Source organism: Chanodichthys erythropterus, chromosome 14 (genome assembly GCF_024489055.1).
Source record: "Chanodichthys erythropterus isolate Z2021 chromosome 14, ASM2448905v1, whole genome shotgun sequence".
NCBI lineage: Eukaryota > Metazoa > Chordata > Actinopteri > Cypriniformes > Xenocyprididae > Chanodichthys > Chanodichthys erythropterus.
The window spans coordinates 38372882-38395114 of record NC_090234.1 but is presented as its reverse complement, the minus strand read 5'-3'; the positions used below and the strand labels follow the sequence as shown (position 1 = coordinate 38395114).

Below are 22233 nucleotides of genomic sequence, written 5' to 3'. Positions count from 1 at the left end.
TACAAGTGGTCTGTCTGCTAATGTTGTCTCTGACTGCTCTCTGTCTGTAGGCATGAGGAGCTGCTGGCCATAGGGGGACTGTATGCTGCTATGTGGTTAAAACAGCAGCAAACCCCAGAGTCAGAGGTCTCCACAGAAGAACAACCGCAGGAGCCATAGCAGAGCAGCTGAAGCTGATGGAGCCGCGATAATGAATGATGACGGTGAAATCGATCAGGAAAATGGTAAAAGACCCCACCAAGCTCTAAATTTCATCTCAGACACAGGGGCACCAGACTCCACAGAAGTAATGAACTACAAAGAGTTTCTCAGGGAACAATTACACAGATCGACCAATCATTGAGTACCTCTAAATATGTTTTAAAGGGTTAGTTCACCCAAAAAGAAATGTCTGTCATCATTTACTCACTCTCATTCACTGTCATTCCAAATTCTATGATTTTATTTTTTAAAGTTAAAAGACGATATTTTGCAGAATGTTGGTAACCGTTTTGGTCCTTATTGACTTTCATTGTATGGAGAAAAAAAACAAAAAACACTGAGACATTTCTCAAAAAAGACTCATAGAGGTAAATTATAACAGAATTTTCATTTTTTGGTGAAGTATTCCTTTAATGTTTAGGAAACAGCAGTAGTATACAAATACTGTCGTGTCATGACTATATGCAGTCATTTCTGTTACGTTGTGTTTTTATATTATAACTTCCTTTGTTTACACTCATATTTATCGCTGTAGAATGTGGAGGAATGGAAGTATCTCTTGATCTACAGATGGGAATTGTGGGTAACATGCTCAGGGTCATGTTTCTTTCATTATAATGCCTGCACAAGAATTTTTGGTCCTACTTTATATTTCATTGTTCATGTTACTCTGTATTTACTCAGTACATACTGAGTACATCTAACGAAATACATGTACATTATTTCGCTTGCACATTCAGTTTACTTTGTTTGATTTCAGTAACATGTAGTGTGTCTAGCATGTACACTGTAAAATAAAGTGTTCCCAATTATTTTTTCTCCTAAAACAAAAGACTATATTTAGGCTGTGTAGATGCTTTACCAAACCATATAAACAATGTATTTCCCTTTACCCTTGATAACATATCTATCATATCTGTTGTTCACATTTATAGTTTGGGATTTAAAAAATGAACATGGAAAATACTCATCATGTACTGTACATTAAAGTAGTATTTTAATATCAATGACATGCTGAACTTAAGAGGTGTTCGACATATAGTAAACCTTTCTTTTTGATGTCTTTTCCATATTATTTGGAATAGGGCTGCAACGCGATTAATTGTTTGCAAAATAAAAGTCTGAGTTTACCTAATATATATGTGTGTGTTCTGTGTATAATAATTATGTATATGTAAATACACACACATACAGGTATAAAGTTTAGAAATATATGCATGTATTATAAATATATTTATATATTTTATATATATAAATATAAATATATATATATATATATATATATATATATTACATATAAACATAAATATTTTCTTAATCATTTTTCTTAAGTATATACATGAATGTGTGTGTATTTATATATACATCATTATTATACACAGAACACACACATATATATTACGTAAACACAGAATTTTATTTTGCAAACGATTTATCGCAATTAATAGTTGCAGCCCTAATTTGGAAATGTTTCTATTTTTGAAAGTACTGAATAAGGAATTGAAGTCTGAACTATTTTAATAAGATAAATTACTTTTCAAAAGGTGAAAGATATTTCACTTTCAAGAAGGGTCTTAGATGAACCGCAGAAATATTCAGGAATACCAAAAAAGGAAAGAATAGTCTGGCTCTGTAGCTGCATTTCATGAAAACATTAGCTGAAATTTTGTTGTTTTGTTTTTATGTGGAATGTGCACAAGTTGGTCAGTGCTTCATTTTAAAACAAAAGATACAAAACAAAGTTTGTAAATACAACCCTGACTATGTACAAAAGTTAATTTATTTAGAGTATTTACATCTTTTCACTCCAGCTACAGTTTAACACAGACAAGAACATGTATATTCCTTTAAGACAATTGACATTAAAATTCATTCATTAAGTACAACATGACAGAAATATTTACAGGATAACACATAACTATACAAAAACAGATATTTCTCTGTAATGATATAGGCTTAGACGTATTAATGATTGCATTATGATGCACTGAGGTTTGATGGGGCTTTGACCCACTCAAATCAATATAATGGGAAAAGCAATAAGGAATTGGAGGCCATGTGGGAGTCGGTTAAAACGTTTGGGGCCAGCTTTTTTCTTTTTTTTTTTTTTTTGAAAGAAAAATAATGTAAAAATTTTATTCAGTGAGGATACACTATATTGATCAAAAGTGACAGTAAGAGGCATTTATAATGTGACAAAAGATTTCTATTTCAAATCAATGCTGTTCTGTTTTTCCAAGAATACTGAATAAACTGTTCTCAACATTATTAATAATAATAATAATAAATGTTTCTTGAGCACCAAATCACCATATTTTTACTGTTTGATCAAACAAATGTTGCCTTGCTGAGAATAAGAGACTTGTTTCAGATCCATTTTTAAAAATCGAATCAACCCCAAACTTTTGAATGTTAGCGTGTGTTTCTGACAGAGTTGAAAATGTCGTCCTACTGTATGTCATTTCTGAAGAATGTGTATGAATTCCCACAGGAGCTGGCGTGGAGCCTGAAATACCTTCTCGTCACTGTCAACATTATCAGTGGTTGGCTTTTAAATGTTTGCGGTGATAAGGGAATACTGCGGACAGAGTGGTTAGTTCAGCGTGGAAAAGAGGTCTGACTTAAATACATGCTTGCAGAGCCCAGTGTCTGCTAGGGTCCAGACGTGGTGAGGGAACATTTCTCATTACTAAATCATGCTGGACCGCCTTGTCCCTTATTGAGCTGAAGGAGGGACAAGGAGATTTGTCCTGAAATGTTCAAGTGAGTGTGAGGTGTGTTTCAGAGTGGCCTTGTCACCATTGTTCAGTTCCAGGCGCGCCCTGTGCGATGACCCACAGAAGAGCACTCTGGTAAAGGAGCGCGGATGCCCCTGCGCTGAACCCCCGCGGCAGGCAGAGAGAGGAGAAGTTTGCATGGGATGCTCCCCACGGGACACCTTCTACGGAACAGCAAGCAGGGGAACTGAGGTTCATAGTGAGGACATGTCAGACGCTTTCTCTCTCTGTCCTGCATTACCGCCTCTTCTTAAGCGCACATTATGTAGTCTCCGTTCCTCAACAGCTTGTCAGGGTCTATGTGCATCATAGGGTGAATTAAGTGCGCACACACAGGTAGATCATTTTTGTGTGTGTGTTTGTGAGAGGAAAGGGCTGGTCATGGATTTGATGTTTGTGCATTATACAAAATCATACTTCTAGGACTACTCGTTGGTACTCGTTTTCCGCGGAAGTACTCCACTGGAGTGTCCGAATTACGTGTTGGAAACAGTTGGCTCTAGTCATTCTGGAAGCAGTCAGTTTGCTCAATTCCTGCTGTTGTCGGTCTTGGGCCGTTTTTGGTACCACAGAGCTGTGGGCAGGTTCTGGCAGCCCATGTACTCCTTCCTCATCTCGGCCTCGGTGAGGGGTGGGGTGGAGTTACATGGAGCACCGGCCAAAGTCACGTTCAGCAGACCCAGAGCAGCATCGCCGAGTCGGGGCGTCATAGAACTCTAGTGGTGGATTAAGCGAAGAGAGAACCAATTTAAAGGGTTTGTTCACACAAAAATGAAAATTCTGTCATTAATTACTCTCATGTAGTTCCAAACCCGTAAGACTTTCGTTCATCTTCGGAACGCAAATTAAGATCTTTTTAATGAAATCTGAGAGCTTTCTGTTCCTCCATACACAGCTACGCAACTGACACTTTGATGCTTCAAAAAGTTCATAAAGAGATTGTAAAACTAATCCGTATGAATTGAGTGGTTTAGTCCAAATTTTCTTAAGAGACTCGATCACTTTATATGATGAACACATTGAATTTAGGCTTAGTCTGGGTAAACCCAGCCTGATCTGCCGGCGATTTGATTTCGCTCGGCAACTCCGTCTGGAAACCCGTGCATTCATTTCTGCTGCGCTGTTACACTTTTGCGGGAACCAATCACAGACTGGCTTATCCACCTTGCTCCCTATTGGTGGGTATAACACGATGACGATAGAGAAGCGAAGGCAAGCAGCTTTCAAACTCTATCTGATCTACCCGTCTCTCGCACGACCGTCACTCCAAAATAACAATGCACAATCACAGTGTTAAGCATTTACCTTATCTGAGAGAAATGTAGCAGAGCGTTGATCCGACAGTCTCTTCATAGGAAGATTACAAACAGCGATTAGACACACAATGATTGCAGTTATTTTGGTGGTTTGCTTCACGATGTGAGTACAGGACTCTTTTACTTCAATGCCCCTTGATGGTAGACAATATTTTTATTATTTGCTCTATATGTTTCGTCTCCCTGCTTCTTGAATCTCGCGCCGCCTGAGCTGACTGGAATTCTTTTTGGTTGTCATGACAATGACTTAGTTTAAGGCTGAAAAAGTACGCTCAGAGCTGGAAAAAACGCTTAGGTGGACACACGGCCTTAGGCCGTGATTGAGACGCTTTGTTGAGACGCTTTGTTGTTATGATACGGAATATCAGTTGGCCAGTGTTGTATTTGTCCCACCCCTCCTTCACTCTGATTGGTCGGCTGGCTAAAAATTGACAGTGATGAGCGCAGCGTTTTACTCAAAGTTGAACATTCTTCAACTCGAGGCGACCTGTAAAAAACGCCCAGCTCTCAGTGCTTGAGCGTGAAAAAGACGCTCAGCGCCTCGTTACGCTCTCGGCGTTTAAAAAACGCGGCGTTCCCATTGAAAACAATTGAAAAAGTACGCTCGGAGCTGGAAAAAACGCTTAGGTGGACACACGGCCTTAGGGTGGCTATATTCCGTATCATTTACACTGAACCAGAACAGTATCAGAGTGGCCTTTTAACCTCTCGACGATGCTGAATGACTTTAGTTAGCAAACAAATTGCTTGAGTGGGTGTAAATACCGATCACTTTCATGTTTTTTTGCACAACCTGCAAAAATCGCTCTCTGCCATTGCTGCTTCTGCAAACCGCAGATCAATGCTACAAACTAAACCTGCGTCTCAATCAGCTCCCTAGTTCCCTAGGTCGTGAATCAGTATATCATGAAAATGAATTCTGCAAATGGAACAGCAGCGTACTTGATAACGTCACTCAGCTCGCTCTGGCTTCTCCGGTTATCTCTTTATGTATGTTTTAGCCAACAATAAAACGAAATTTGTTATAAAACACCACTCTGCCTCTTTTTGTTTTATTTAAAAAAACAAACAAAAACATATTAATAGTCTCAGGCAACGAGTGATTGATTATCTGCAATGTCTGCATATATTTATAACAAAACGAAATATTAAACAACCCTGCCTCTTTTCGTATATATTTCAAAAATATTAAATGTAATACTATTTGTGCATACTCTGACTAACTTCACTGTAATAAAATGAAATAGGCTTTAACATAAAACAAAACCATGTCTCCATTTGTTTTATGTCAGTTTTAATGATCAATAATAGTCATTATAAAAGGTAAGAATATACAATAAGAAATTAAGCAAACAATTCAGTCAAGCGTACAAAATCAGCGCAGGATACAAAATTTAATAGCCATATATAAAGTTATGAAACGTCACGTTGCCAGCAGCAAACGTCAGAAGGACTTGCCGAGGTAAGGCTGTTCTCGGCTGGGTACATGTGCGCTGAGCGTCCAGTGATCGCCTGGATCTCAAAACTCCGACAACGTCAGATTAAATTGTCAGAAAGGCGCAATCTTTATCAATAAACCACAAATTTGAGCTTTAAACCAGCGCATTCTCGCCTGAAAAACTCTTAAAACTACAAATCATGACATAATAACAATAATATGTTTCAATTATGCGGGGTTTCTCCTTTACTATTGACGCTTGCTGGTTAGTGCGAGATGCATTCTGGGATACCTGGCTGTCTCAAGTCCGCACAAGTCACCTCTCGATGCATCCTCGATAAAAGGGGCGGATCAAGAACACATCCGGGGATTTGAACTGAACTTGGCTAGATGCGAACTTTGAATTGGAACAGTACTTGGACAGCGACTGATGACCTTTCACAAGTCCACAAGAACACAAGTACAGACAAGTACGCATATTGAGAAACGGCCATGGTAAACCTGTCTGGAGTTTTCGCATCGCTCTGCAAAGTACGTCACCCGGATCATTGATCTGATTGGTTGAAGGACTATCCAATTGCGTGACTAATGCTCGTTGATCACGCCTCTTGTGCAGTAGGAAATACATAGCAAACTCCCCAGACCAATGTTCAATTTTAAATTGAGCTTGGTCTGGTGATAGCCAGACTAATTTAGGCTTATATTCACATGTAAAAATTAATCTACTCACACATAAGTTGTGATAAACGGAAGCTCAAGCATGTTTGCTTGATGTGCGAGAACCAATAAGGTTCATATTCCTGTGTTACGCAGGTTCTATCGATGTTCGTTGATCATTGTGAATAAAAGCCTAAATTCAGTCTGTTCATCATATAAAGCAATCGAGTCTGTTCAGAAAATTTGGACTAAACCACTCAATTCATGTGGGTTAATTTTATGATCTCTTTATTAACTTTTTGAAGTGTCAAAGTAGTAGTTGTGTAGCTGTCTTTGGAGGGACAGAAAGCTCTCAGATTTCATCAAATATATAATTTGTGTTCTGAATGAAAGTCTTATGGGTTTGGAATAGGGAATGAGGGTGAGCAATGACAGAATTGTCATTTTGGGGTGAACTAACCCTTTAAAGTCCTCAAGTCATACGATAGCTTTGTGTGGAAAACAGACAGAAATATAAGTTGTTATTCCACAGATGATCTGAAATCTAAAAGTTGTGTTGACTACAAGAATAACACATTGACACCAAACCATTTGTCCTGTGACCATTTTCAGTTAAAAGGGATATTTAGGGGTTCAAGCACGTAGTGCTGAAACCCTATTGTTATTGTGCTGATTTTTATTATTATTATTCTTTTTCTTCTGCCGTAAAACGCATCGTGCAGCCCAAACCGTAAGGCCTAGAGACTTGAAACTTTGTCAGATGATAGTACAAAAATCGAGGAGAGGTTGACAAAGTATGACCCAAATCGGCCAATAGGTGGCGCTACAGCGATCAAATGCGCAAAATGGCTCATAACTCCTAAACCGTTTGTCGTAGATTAAAAGAATTACATATTTGGAATCCTTGCGTCAAGGCGGTGACAAGCGTAGAAGATCAGATTTGCTCTCCGAGGTCCCGTTTTCCCGCCATTTTGAATTTTGTCCAAAACCTACTTTTCGAACTAGTCCTAGGTTTTTTGCCCGATCGGAACCAAACCAGTGCAGAAATGTTCTCTGGAGTGTGAATATCAATAATTATCAAAAAAAAGTTGAAATTTTGATTCACGGTCACGAAGGGGCGCCAAAACGTACGTTAAGGGCGGAGCCACTTTTACTAAAATGGCTATAACTCGAGAACGAAATGAGATATTTGCACCAAACTCGGTACACATGTGTATGGGCTCATTCTTTGGTCACGATAAAAAAATCTCGTCGATTGGGCATTAGGTGGCGCTATAACTTGAAAAAAACATAAACACGTCTGTAACTAAGCAACCGTTAGTCCAATCGACTTGAAATTTGGCATGCAGTGTCTTGGTCCAAGGGGGCATGATGGTCTATGAGGACATTGGCGTATCTCAAAAAACATGGCCGCCATCGGCCAATGAAGTTTGAGCACCTATTAGACCAGGTTAACGGAGGCCGATCGGAACGAAACTCAATGGGCATGTTCAACTCATGGTCCTAGAGGTCTGTAAGAATTTTGAAAGAAATCGGCCACAAGTTGGCGCTAACGAGTTTTACGCCTCGGTAATCACATGGTGTTTCATAAAATGCATATCATTTGATAGATCTCCTCATGCTGAACAACTTTGCCTCAAGAACCAATTCTGTCAATCAAATCGTTCATTAATTATTCGCAAATATGTGAAAAACCTACTTTTGCGAACTAGTCCTAGGTTTTTCACCCGATTGGAATGAAACCAGTGTAGGACAATTCTATGGACTCTCTAGATCAATAATTATCAAAAAAAGTTGAACTTTGTCCTTTGGGTTGCTATAACTGGTCATTTAGAAAATGGGTGTGGCAAAATGTACTCAAAAGCCTATAAATCCTAAACGAAAACTCGGAACTTCACGAAAATAAGTGAGCATATGCCAAATATTGTTCTAAATAAGCATGACAAATTTTGTGAAGATTGGGCAACAGGTATAGAAGTTATAACAGTTATAATGATGAAAAATGACAATATTCCTATGTTTATAAACGAAATCTCAACCAATCCAGCCAGCACTGAGCTCATTCGAACAGTCTAGATGACGTCTGTCCACACTATGAATTTCAGGCATTTTCATTGAATTTTCGCCGAGATATTAGCCAAAAACCAGCGGGCGCGATTTAAAATGGCGGCCGCCAATGACGTCACATCCCGGTACATTTTTGCTTCTAACTCAGGAACCGAAAGTCCCCGCGAGCTCAAACTCGGATGGCAAGGTCCCCTCCCGGCCCTTGAGCGGCCACATCCGTCGCGGGCCTCGGGGACGCCCCCCCGCGGATCGCTAGTTCGCGGGACCCCCGAATTTAAACGGCCGTAACTCCCGAGCCCTACCTCCTAGGACCTTGGGGAAGGGCTCGTTGGAAAGGCCCTTTCCCCAACTAGATTCGATTCAAGTTTGGTGCGATTTGGTCTAGGCGTTCTTGAGATATAAGCACAAAAAGATACGCATTAGACCAGGCGTAACTCCCGACCCCCAACACTCACTGTCCCGGCGATGGTCTCGTTCCACAGGGCCCGTTGAGCTCTATCTACCCTCTGAGTTTCAGAATTTTTCGATGTCCTGTTCCTGAGATATAAGCGATAAACCAAATTCCTATTCATCATTCATTCATTCATTATTTTGGTGTGAAAAAGACAAGACTTGCACTAAGATATTCTTACCTATCATGTAATTTCAAATATCTACAACAAAACATTTTGCGTGGCAAAATGTACTCAAGAGCTTATAATTCCTAAATTAAAACTCAGAACTTCACGAAATTAAGTGAGCACACGCAGCATATGCCTCTAAAGAAGCATGCCAATTTTTATGGAGATCGACCAATAGGTGGCGCTATAACTGTAAAAGCTTTAAAATCCATATATTTTCAATGGTAAATTGCCTGTTTTGGCTGAAAATGGTCAATTCCTTCTATGATTTAGGTGTTTCCATGCTTGCTAAATAAAACTTAAATATCTTTTAAACTTTAAAGTATCTTTTTATGCATATCTGCTTAAAGGTCTTAAATGCTTGAACCCCGGTAAATGCTGCTTGCAGCTTTAATTTGGATTTGGGTTTGTTCCACAGAACAGAACATTTAAGAAGACTTGGCAGAATAATGTTCCTGAGTCGTAGGATTGTAGGTCGTCATAAACCTAAAACTACTCTGTCATTTTGGAGATTGACATTATCCAACACCTTTCACTTTTCACAAAGAAAAGAGCAGCTATATGAATTCTGGTAATGCTTTACAATAAAGTCTCATTAGTTGAAGTTAATTCAACAGTGAGCCGTTCATTTAATATCAATATTTATTGTTACGTGATAAACATGCATCTCTTCACTGTTAGTTCATGTTAGCTCATTCATCAGCAGTTATAAGTAAATAACTAGAAAAATAACAGTGCAGTAAATTGTAAAACTATTTGCGCTACAAATCAGAGTGTTCATGATTACAATAAGTAATATAATAACAAATACTAGTTTGCAATATCAGTCAGCATAACGGATTGTTTGTGTACAGCTAAAATAACTGGATGTGGATGATAGTGGAAGCCAAACACATTCAAGATGGTCATGCCTGCTCTGTTGTTAAAAATAAGGTGGATACCTTTTTTTTTTTTTTTTTGTATGAAATCCAAATAGCCCAGATTCATAAGGTACAGCTGTGCAAAAGCTTGTAAAGTCTCACCTTACTGCAGTGATCTATGAGGCAGTCAGATGGGTGCAGAGAGGCCCAGAACTCAGCTGTGTGCACCCAGGGCAGCCCGTTCAGCAGCACCACATTGACGTGTTTGAGAGATCCCATCAGTCTCTTGCTGAGGGCCCCGCTGTAGCTCTGCTCCACAAAGAGCAGCACCCGACTGGCCCTGCACCCGGCCAGATCCGCCAACAGTTCCCCCACAGAGTAACGCTCCTTCAGATCTGCCTGGAGGAGAAAAAAAAAAAAATTTCATATAAAGCTTTCCTCTCATACATTCATTATGGCATGTTTTATAGATAGTTTGCCTTAATGCACTTTATTAAAGCAGCAATCCACAAAAGTCTGTACATTACGTTTGATTTTACTAGGGTAAGGGTTATTCTTAAACACAACTTGAGGTAAAAGCAGTGTAATGCAAGGACACGAGTGGATCATGCTTTTATAAAACTTTGGCAACAGCAGTATCATAATATAAAATACACCATTCAAAATGTTAAGGTTGGTACAATTTTTTTTAAATCTTTTTTTTTTTAAGATGTCTCTTATGCTCAAGGCTTCATTTATTTGATCAAAAGAACTTACAGTAACACTTTTTAGTTTAGGGTTCAGTTCTCACTATTAACTAGTTGCTTATTAGTATGCATATTACTAGGATATTGGCTGTTTATCAGTACTTATAAAGCACATATTAATGCCTTATTCTGCATGACCATATTCTACATCCCATAATACTACCCATACCCTAAACTTAACAACTACCTTATGAACTTTTAATAAGCAGTAATTAGGAGTTTATTGAGGGGGAAAAAGTCGTAGTTAATAGTGAGAACTGGACCTAATCTAAAGTGTGACCGAACTTACTATTGGCTTTATATTTTAATATACTTTTAATTTTGTAAAAAAAATAATAAATAAAAATACAATTTAAAATAAATGTTTTCTGTTGTAGTCCGTTCCCGTGACGCAAAGCTGAATTTTCAGCATCATTACTCCAGTCTTCAGAGTCACATGATCCTTCAGAAATCATTCTAATATGCTGATTTGCTGATCAAGAATAATTCTTATCAATTTTGAATACAGTTGTGCTGCTTAATATTTTTAGCATATTTTGATACATTTAAAAAGAACAGCATTTATTTGACATTGAAATGTTTTGTAACATTATAAATGTCATTACTGTCACTTTTGATCAATTTAATGGATCCTTGCTGAATAAAAGTATTAATTTCTCAAAATACCTTAAATATATATTACTAATCCCAAAATTTTGAATGGTAGTATATATTACTATTAATAAAAAATATTTTATGAATAATATTAATATGAAATTATAATATAAAATATATATGAGAGAATATCCTAACATTAATTTTATATTTTTTCCCTTCAGGTTTTTTTTTTTTTTCACTAAAATGACTGTGGTCTGTTGTAAGGAACTTCAAGAGGAGAGCTGACATTCATTTGTCCTGACATTCATGCTAATGGCACTTGTTGAAATGAACAGTTTGCCGAACTCTTTCTACTTTAAGAAGAAATGAGCAGCTTTCCTGTGGGAAGCCGAGCGTCTGGTGGCCCTGATCCTGTGTGGTCCTTTTCTCTCAAGCCCCCCTTTGTCACTACATCCCTGTCTGGGGATCAGGTTGTTGCCTTTGTCCCTAGAGAGTCTGTCCCTATTGTCATGGAAGGGTGGGCTTTACTGTGCAGTCTGCTCCCTTCTGTTTGCCCTGCTCTAAACATATGGCCGGGATTACTTACCACCCTTTTGCAAAGAATTGTGGGATTTTAGTGAAGCAACATGAGTGTACTTTATAAAAGCAATATAATTAAATGTGTGCACAGTTTCTGGAATGATTGTATTAATGATAGATGAAAGAGACATGAGTTGGATGGCTGGTCTATTATGAGTTGATAAAAGGACCTGTCTGTGTTTCTTAATAAGATTGGGGACTTAAGATTGTACCATATTTCTCTATGAAATTCGATCTAATCTCTCTCGTCTTTCTTGTTAAGTGAGGAGTTGCTCTGGGTTGTCCATGTGCATTAAGGGAATAGGGTTTGAAGCATCCCCTCTTGGACATTTGCTACACAGGTGGCGTTCTCATTAGCAGCACTAAAAATACTCTGTTGTAAGACAAGTACCACCAAAGTGCAAAGTGTCTACATATTCATCCCTTCCAAGAAATGAAACCAAATGAACAGATGAGAGTCAACCAGAAGTCAACTTCCATAGCGTAATACTTTTATCCTTTGGTTAGTGGGCACTTTGAAGTGGTGGGCTTGGGGAAACACGTTGGATTCATTTACGGGAAGATAAGAGATTCCTAAACTCTTCTTAGTCATCTGTCCGCTCTGTGCTTCCTGTAAGCCCACATTTAAAACAAATCTACCTCAGCACCTTCAGAAAAACATAGTAGGCTTGACTGTGAAAATACAATCCTGTTACAAGAACTCCACTGAACTAAGATATTTTCATAAAAAAGCTCAACAGTGAGGTTCTAAAAGTAAAAAATCCCATTTTTTATTCCTCCATTAGATGGTAAGGTACAGACCTTTCAAAACAGACCAGACAATATATGCTTCTGTAGAAGCCATAAGTCAGTGTAATTTCAATTTAATTTTTAAACAGTTGTTTAATAGCTTATTTCTGAGTGAAAAACTACACTAATCATAATCTTGAAGAAAATAATCCTGTGTTTAGAGAAGCTGCTTTTCCTGCAGATGTGGAATTAGTGCCAGCAGATCTCGATTCCAAGCACTTTTCGAATTACATAATCCATGTAATCAAACTGCTCATATACACTACTGCTTTTTTTTCCTGAATTTTTATTTATTTATTTATTTTTAATGTTCATGAAGGTCTTATGCTCACCACCAAGGCTGCATTTATTTATTTCTATTTTATTATATTTTGAAATGTAATTTGTTCCTGTGATGGCAAAGCTGAATTACTCCAGTCTTCAGTGTCACATGATCCTTCAGAAATCATTCTATTATGCTGATTTGCTGCTCAAGAAACATTTCCTTAGAACAGCATTTATTTGAAATAGATCACAATATAATAGATTACAATATAAAAGAAAAACGGTCATTTTTGATCATTTTAATTAGAGATGCACCAATTCTAAATTTCTCTACGATAGCCGATTATTCAGAGTGATATCTGCGGATAACAATACCGATAGTTTGAGGGTTCTGCCTTTTATACCCTTTTTAAATTAATAATAATTTCATTTATAATTAATAATTAATCATGGTAACACCTTTATTTTAGGGTATTTTAACTAGTTGCTTATTAGCATGTATATTACTAGAATGTTGTCTATTTATTAATTCATATTAAGCACATATTAATGCCTTATTCTACATTATTAATCCTACCCAAACTCAACAACTACCTTACTATTAATAAGCAGTAAATTAGGAGTTTATTGAGGGAAAAGTCGTACTTAATAGTTTATATGTGTTCCCTATACTGAAGTGTTACCTTAATCATTATATTTTTATTATGTTTTGAAAGAAATGCAAATAAAAACTTTATTCTCTCCATTTCATCAACTTGTTTCAGAGTAACTGGCATCAATTGTAAACAAACACATTAATATTATAAAATTAATATTAACACACTTTAACTAAATTCTGAAGATTAAATTAATATTTCTTAACTTTCCGAATTATATTAATTAATATAATTACAATTAATATTGAACATCAAACTGGTTTCTTAGCATTTTCTTTACACAAAGCCCAAATGCAGTGCATATTCCTGCCCTCTTTTGATTGACATGATATATCGGCCATGACTATCAGTTGTTTTTAAATTATCGGCTGATAGTGTGAAAATTTGCTTTTATTGACCGATACCGATTATTGGCCGATATATCACTAATTTTAATGCATCCTTGCTAAATAAAAGTATTAATTTCTGTCAAAAAACAAACAAACAAAAAAACAATAACTTTTGAATGGTAGTGTATTTGTATCATTCTAAGTTTTTAGGTGTATTTATTACGGAAGAGGATTAGGGCCAAGCAATCATAAAAAAATAAAACCATCTCGAGATTAAAGTCGTCAAATTTAGAGAAAAAAGTTGAGATAAAATGTTGAGAATAAACTCGTTAAATTATGAAGAAAAAAACGTTAAATTTCGAGAAAAAAGTCTAGATAAAATGTTGAGAATAAAGTCATTAAATTATGATAATAAAGTCGTTAAATTACAAGAAAAAAGTTGTTAAATTATGAGAACAAATTCGTAATTTAACGACTTTGTTCTCGTAATTTAACGACTTTTTTTCATAATTTAATTACTTTATTCTCAACATTTTATCTCAACTTTTTTCTCGAAATTTAACGGGTTTTTTCTCGTAATTTAACAACTTTAATCTAGAGATGGTTTTATTTTTTTATTATTGCTTGGCCCTAATACTCTTCCGTAATTTATTTATAATTTTATAATAAGTTTTTCATTATATCATAGTTTTTTATTTGATTACATCATGCAAAATGCTTCATGGAATGAGTAGTTTGTTGCTTCGTACACAATTCTTGTACATTTAGTCTTTTTTCTAGTTTTTATATAACTTTTTTTAATTGTCATTTCTAATAAATAAAATCTTTGAAATGTCTGTAGACAAAATGAAAAGGAAAAAATACTTGAAAAATACTGTAAAAATTGGGCAGATATTGTTGTGCTCTATAGTGATTGTGTTCATGTATTTTTTTCCCCATGGCATTAGACGTTTGAACATTAACTTCAGTGCATCCATTCCCAGTTCAGTATTAGTTATACTACATGACCATCGGAATGTCTGATCAGACGCACACACTCACAATGCCGTTGTTATTGCGGTCCCAAAGCAGCATGGTGCCGTCGTTGCGCGTGGGGCTGTTCAAGTACAGAACCAGAGAATCCACACAGTGCTGCTTTCGGCAGATGTAGGAAATGTGATTCCTGATCACCTCTTTCTCTGTGGCTGGATACATCCCCTCTGTCTCTTTAGCTGTGGAAATAAAAACAATTATTGTATCTGAATGTAAAGCATTAGGGTGAATTATCTGCGCAATATTCCAATAAAAGCTGAAATGACTTGAAATGTCCTCTGACCTGCTACCTGTCCGTTCCCAGCAAAGAATGTCTTTATGTGGTCTTTATGGAAGCCGTTGTTCCTCAGCATCTGGTAGAAGAGCTGCAGGTTCTGCGCATGCCGCTGGTATGTTATCTGCTCCTGCCAGCCACCTGCACGTGCACAGGTTAAAGGTTACAAAAGAGCTGCATACCTGAGACAGCTGATAAGTCCAAGTATTCATCCAGCATTTCTAACATCAGTAAGCTGATCAAGGGTCAGATCATACAAATGAGTTTTTGTACCTGACAAGAGAACAGCATGATCACAGGTCTGGTAGAGGCGGCAGGACAGGTGTGTGGCCAGGCGTTGCTGATGGCACCGTCGTGTGTTTTTATTGAGCTCACAGCTGGATATGGGCGCACTGGGGCTGGTCAGTGGCAAAGGCTGTGGGCATCTGGCAAAGTCTGGGTGATCTACAGCAACAACCACATCACTTATCTTTAGGTTTCAGATGAGCAGCATCAAAAAGTAGGAGAGAAGAATTTCAGTATAATTTATTTTTACAACCCAAATATGACATGGTTAACACTTAAATGGTTAGTTCACCAAAAAATGAAAATTCTGTCATTAATTACTCACCCTCATGTTGTTCCAAACCCGTAATCATCTTCAGAATGTAAATGAAGATCTTTTTGATGTAATCTGAGAGCTTTCTGTCCCTCCATAGACAGCTAGGCAATTGAAAATCAATATGAATTGAGTGGTTTAGTCCAAATTTTCTGAAGAGACTTGATCTCTTTTCATGATGAACAGATTTAATTTACGCTTTTATTCACACATAAAAATTGATCAGCGAACATTAACAGAAGCAGAAGATCAAACATGCTGCGTAACACACGAGAATGAACCTCATTGGTTCTCGCACGTCAAGCAAACATGCTCGAGCTTCTGTTTACCACAACTTTAAGAGTTGATGAATGTTTACATGTGAATATAAGCCTAAATTCAATCTGTTCATCATATAAAGCAATCATGTCACTTCAGAAAATTTGGACTAAACTGTTTGATTCATATGGATTAGTTTTACGATCTCTTTATGAACTTTTTGAAGCATCAAAGTGGTAGTTGCGTAGCTGTGTATGGAGGGACAGACAGCTCTCAGATTTCATCAAAAAGATCTTAATTTGCATTCCGAAGATTGATTGAAACAACATAAGGGTGAGTAATTAATGACAGAATTTTCATTTTTGAGTGAACTAACCCTTTAATATTATACACAAATTCGCCACTTTGTTCAATTTCACCAAGTGTGCTTGGTTTGAAACACTGTTGGATATAGACAATGGACATTTTTGCCCATGAAATTTCAACAAAATATTGCTAATGTGACCACATCTTTATGCTGCTGAATTACTGTTATTACTAGATAACTCAGACACTCTACTCTGAGCTTTTTGCGTACTTGGACTCGGAATTATGCATTTTTATGGCAACACTATTAGCGCCGTTATGAAAATGCCTGAACATTGTTGAAAAGCTATTCAGCCCTGCTATAGATACATTAAACTACATTGAATGTCTTTTGATTATTTTCAGATTATTTTTAGCATTATTTAGACATTAACAATAGTCAGTTATAGGAATTATTAAACAGAAATATTATGAAATATGAGCTGTTCTCAGAATCGGACGTCAAAATGTTTGGTGAAATTTGAGCATTCAATAGATGGAACCACAATATAATAAGTAAGAGATATGTACATGCCTTATTAATAAACAGATAGTTTATTTATGTGGCCATTAGAAAGTTATTCAACTCTACTAGCTACAATAAACTATATTGTATGTCTTTCATTGATTTTCTGATTATTTTTGCATTAAGATATTGACAATGGTCAGTTATAGGAATTATTAAACAGGACTATTATGAAATAACTGCTTACTTTACTGCCATTAGTGTTTCATCACACTAATTCCAAAATGACACACCTTTAAAAGTACTTAAAATGATTTTGGGAGTGCATACTTGACTGAAATAGGAATGTCTCAGTGACCGCAACAACAAACATTTGCCAGTCAGAAATGCCTGTGAATCGTTTGGCATTGCTGACGTCAGGTTGATGTCTTTGTATTTTTCGGAGTGGAGTGGCGGGAGATTCACGTCTTATTCTCTTCTATTCACTATACAAATAACTTTTACTGGCATAATTGTGCTTCCATTGCTTCATCCTTCTTAGAGTTTGTGATTGACATTCCAGAGATAATTAAACCTGTTCAACTTCACAATTTGTTGACTCACCTACACAGCGCAGACGTTGTGTTCGGTTGCTGTCTTTCACACCCACAACCAGGGGGAGAAAGTGAATCTCACAGAGTCCGCTGCTGTGCTCCACACGGCCGGTTCTGGACACCGTACTCCTGCGGGCTCTCGCTCGGCTCGCTATGCGATCGCTGCGACTCCTCCTCCGCTTCAGCTGGTTCTGGCAGCGTGTTTTCACAGCCATCGTCAAACACTCCTCCCCTGTGAATATGTTGCATGAAACAGTTAATGTACAAATACAATCCGCTGATAATCGCCTAGATCAGCTGGGATTTTCAAACTAGGATTGACAGGGTGTCTGTGGAAAAGTCTAAAGAAATACTATTTAAAAAGTCCAAAACTAAATTAATATACATTTTTCAGTGTATAAATTTGGTGTTTATACAAGTTTAGTTTGGGGGTCCCTCACATGAGGATGATCATATTTGGGGATCTAAAAGTTGAAAAACCCTGGCCTAGATAGTTATTGAACCATTTATCCAAGCAACAATCGCTAATAATGAGGAATGTTTTTGGTTTATTGCTCAGTGATCATTGAAGAACATGCCAGTGTCAATATTTGCACGATGTTTGTGTGAAAACCTCATGACCTAGATAAATGAGAACATTCAAATTAGTCCAGAGTTTATTGCTCTGCCGTTGTCATGCGATCGTCCACCTGGCTTTAATAAGAAAGAGCTGCCTGCAATACTAATTTTTACCCTGAGAAAGTGACAAAGAGAAACTGTCCTTTCAGGAAAAGCAATAATGATGACTTTTAAACAGGCATAGCATCAGTCTGGGCAGAACAGCTCGCATTCCTTCAGTAATCTGCCATAACTCCAAACTATCCATTCAAGCACATGCCGCACTTTAAGACTGCAGCGGGGCTATTGACGCCAAGCAATTTTTATCAGTTTCACGCTGAGGAAGCCTGAATTAGACAGCAGCGCAGGAGGTGTAATCACAAACCATTATAAATCCATTTCACTTAACAACTAAAATTGCCTCTCATAATGAAAGGTTTCCTTGGCTGGCCGTGATTTGGGAATGTGGGGTAAGACAGCATCAGTAGCCCTAATGAGTCTCTCTCTGTGGTCAGTTGTATCCGGAGGCCCATTACAAAAACGCAGAGAGACTTTGGATGATTTTAAATGTGGCCAGAACTAAACCCAGCTTCCATTCCAGTCTCTGATTATCACCACATCTTCAGATGAGATGGTCAAGCTTGGACACAGCGAGACTTGAAATCGGTTCCAGATTTGAACTGAGTCACACAAGCCTTGCTGCCTTGCGCTCATGTGTAAACCAGAGCATTTTTGTTTATCATTTCTAATGTGTCCGCTCATTATTGCCCTTCCTGAGCTTCATTTTGTCTTCAGTTGCCAAATATATATCTTGAAACAATTTCGATTGAGGAAGGCTCGAGGCCGACATGTGTGCTTAGCCTTTAAGAATTGTCTTTAAATGAGTTTATTTAAATATATTTACATAATTGCCATGTCTGTCTAAACCCTTCGGCAGGTTCTCTAAAGAACCCTGAATGAAAAACAATGCATTATTGTTTCCACAAAACTATTAAGTCGCACAACTGTTTTCAACATTGATGATGATAAGAAATGATATTAGAATGATTTCTGAAGGATTGTGTTCACAATATTACAGTTTTGTTGTATTTTAGATCAAATAAGTGCAGACCCCAAAGTTTTGTAGATTGAGTAATAATTTGATGAAATTATCATTTGTTATTAAATGTACTCCTTTGAACACTCATTTGCCATTTAATTTATCCACAAATGGCCAACCCAAACACAGAGGATTATGGGATTTCATAGAAGGACACAACTGGATTTTAGTATTGGATATGGATATCTCTTGAGTCCTTCTTTCCAGCATAATCTTTCAGCTTCATATGCAGCCCATATTAAATCATATTCAAACAATCCAGTCTAGATATTAAATGACTGTTCTGGATGTTATTAGTACATAAGCTGTCGATGTGATACTTTAAGACAATCTGATACTTACTTCATACTTTAAAACAGTTTGTGCCCTACACTCTTAGAAATAAACAGCAATGCCATCGAGGAACCATTTTAGTTCCCCAAAGAAACTTTCAGTGAACCATTTATTTTCTTAGTGTGAAGAACATTTTAATAAGCTAAAGAACCTTTTTTTCCACTATAAAGAACCTTTTGTGCAAGGGAAAGGTTAAATGGAGTAACCATTGATGCCCAGAGTCAACAAAATGTATTAGAATAAGCTTTTATCACAACAACTTTTCTTGTCACTTTCAGCAGTGATGTTCAAAAGTTTAGTGATGGGTTGACTTGAGCCCTTCATAGTGAACCGAGGGCACAGCTGGGCACTGAACCCAGTGTTAAGAACTGAACTCTCAGTCAGGAATGAATTATTGACCACTCTTATTGTGAATGCATGACTCTCGGCTCAGTCGTGCGTCTGCCCTCCACTTTCCCTGCAGGGGGTCTGTGGCCCGACTTCCTAAGAGCAGATCTTCGTGCAGACTAACTCGCACAACTTCATGTCACAGGGCAGATGACCTTTGTTTATGTCCTGAAGTGCTGAAAAACTGGCTTTTTATAAAGCCAAATGCTCACCATTGCAATCACCGAGGAAGACTTTTACCCAACTTACAGTCTGATCTAGACGCTTGCGTGCTTCTGACGCTTCACTGTGGTTCACTTCTGCTGGATGTTTTTCTTATTCCTCAATGCCCATCCCTTAAGAGTTTTATTTCAGTGTTTGAAATATAAATAAATATTATGCATCATAGTACTTAGTACTTTGTTACTTATATGCAATTATTTTGTGCCGTTTTATCTGCTGTAAATACACATTATTATGGTATTATAGTAATTGATTATAATGACATATAATTTCATTATAATTAGTAAGGCGTCCTGATAGAAGTTAATGTGTAACACCACATTTACCATGGTAATTTACACCAGAATACCAGACAATCATTTGGAACTGTCAAAATATTAACACATTTAATTACACTGCACTCTAAAAAATGATGGGTTAAAAACAACCCAAGTTGGGTTGAAAATGGACAAACCCAGCGATTGGGTTGTTCTAACCCAGCAGTTGGGTTAAATGTTTGCCCAACCTGCTGGGTAGTTTTATTTAAACCAACTATTATTTAAAAATTGCTATATGGCTAGCTTAAAATGAACCCAAAATAGTTGGGAAAATAAAAACCAGATGCTATTAGAGGCAACAATAATAGACAAAAGGTGAATGTTTATTAATAAGCTTTAATATTTTATTAATATAAATTTAATAGTTTATTAATATAAATGTATTAATAAGCAATTTAATAAATGTTTATTGTTTAATAATTATTAATTGAACATTAATAAATGTTCATTTCCAACATACTTTGGGTTCATTTTAAGCCAGCCATATAGTATTTTTTAAACAAAAGTTGAGTTAAAAAAAACTACCCAGCAGGTTGGGCAAACATTTAACCCTACCGCTGGGTTAAAACAACCCAATTGCTGGGTTTGTCCATTTTCAACCCAACTTGGGTTGTTTTTAACCCAGCATGTTTTAGAGTGTGGTAAAACTTGTTGGTGTATTTTACACAGAGTTATCAATATTTTATATATTTGCATATGGCTGGTGTAAAAAAAAAAATCACATGAACAGAACTTTTTCTTTCCAGTTTATATTTGATAACATATTTGTTTTATAGTTCAATAAAACATATTTGGGTCTATGTATCGTGGCTCATGTGTCAGTGGTCACATTGATCCATTCACATTGCTTCAATTGTTTAATTCGAATTCAAAGTATTGTTACATTTAAACTAAACAAAGTTAAAAGAACTGTATTTACTCCTTTATAATCTCTTTTCACTGACAATATCAGAGTAAAAATTATTTGTTTGCAGCTTTCTTATACTTTTTTCGTTCTCTTGCAACTGTTTTGAAACTTGCTCATGGGAAAATTGGGTTCATTTATTGGGTTCAGTATTAAGAACTAAAGCAAAACTTGTAGCGAAAATGATTTCTGTCATGGTCATTTTTGTACATCATTTCGAATTCATTCATTAAAGCAACATTTTCTGTGCACTTATTTTAAATCTCAGGTTTGACCGATCAGATTCAGTTCACTCACCCAAATAAATGCCGTCCATATGAGCACATTTCTTCTTGGTTATGTTGAAGTCCACATAGAACAGAACGACCGGGTGTCCGAAACTCTCGCCGGGACTGGGGTCCAGTAACAGCACGGCGTCATGCGCGCTCGCGCCGGGGTACAGCTCTTCATTCGTCCTGCTCTCATCGTCCGCGCTCGTGTCCACCGTGAAGCCGCCCTGCTTGGACTGCAGCGCACCGCTGGAGTACGAGTCCGGCAGGATCGCGAGCACCTTCCCCGAACCGGACTCGGATACGTACACGACCACCCCGCTCAGGTGCAGGTGGGACATCTTCTTGCACTCGCTTTCCGGTAAGGAGACCCTCCGGCACAGGTTGAGCTTCAGGTACTGAAGCCCAGTTCTGACCCAGCGGTCCAGACGAGACCCGCAGCACTCGCCAATGAGTAAAGCGCAGATGAGAAGAGAAACGCATTGGAGCTTCATGCTGAAGATCTGTTTTTGATGCCCTAGGTTGTGTTTTGTGGGCAAAGTTAGTTTTAAAAGAGCTTTGTTCCGCTGGAAGTGTTTGTTGGACACTCAGGGGTCTTGTGAAGTTTGGAGATGCAGCTGTCTTCATTAAAGCTGCTCAGAGC

At 37.3% G+C, this 22233-nt stretch overlaps 2 protein-coding genes across 5 annotated transcripts in view; one reads left to right on the top strand and one right to left on the bottom strand.

Annotated features, from left to right (window-relative positions):
- abcb6b (ATP binding cassette subfamily B member 6 (LAN blood group) b) overlaps positions 1-22233 on the top strand; it is a 67018-nt gene that overhangs the window by 41553 nt on the left and 3232 nt on the right. For 2 of the 4 annotated variants that reach the window (XM_067410361.1, XM_067410362.1), the window contains exon 18: positions 51-1220. In XM_067410361.1, the coding sequence (XP_067266462.1) occupies positions 51-159 (109 nt within the window). In that variant the 3' untranslated portion in view covers positions 160-1220. Of the gene's footprint in view, positions 1-50; positions 1221-22233 lie in introns of those variants that run through there. The other 2 variants (XR_010897148.1, XR_010897149.1) reach the window with 2 other exon arrangements.
- si:ch211-67e16.11 (uncharacterized) lies at positions 1814-22084 on the bottom strand. Its single transcript, XM_067410287.1, has 7 exons — positions 21619-22084; positions 17473-17694; positions 15476-15646; positions 15212-15343; positions 14938-15107; positions 10099-10335; positions 1814-3694 (listed from the first exon to the last, which is right to left on the bottom strand). The coding sequence occupies exons 1-7, from the start codon at positions 22082-22084 to the stop codon at positions 3506-3508; spliced, it is 1587 nt and encodes a 528-aa protein (XP_067266388.1). The 3' UTR covers positions 1814-3505.

Excerpts from the sequence above, each read along its gene's own strand:
- si:ch211-67e16.11 (XM_067410287.1), bottom strand. The coding sequence starts at position 22,084 with ATGAAGCTCCAATGCGTTTCTCTTCTCATCTGCGCTTTACTCATTGGC. Across the intron at positions 15,344-15,475 it reads TCATGCTGTTCTCTTGTCAG|GTGGCTGGCAGGAGCAGATA; the intron begins GTACAAAAACTC and ends GTGCACGTGCAG. Across the intron at positions 10,336-14,937 it reads ACCGCAATAACAACGGCATT|GCAGATCTGAAGGAGCGTTA; the intron begins GTGAGTGTGTGC and ends TTTCTCCTCCAG.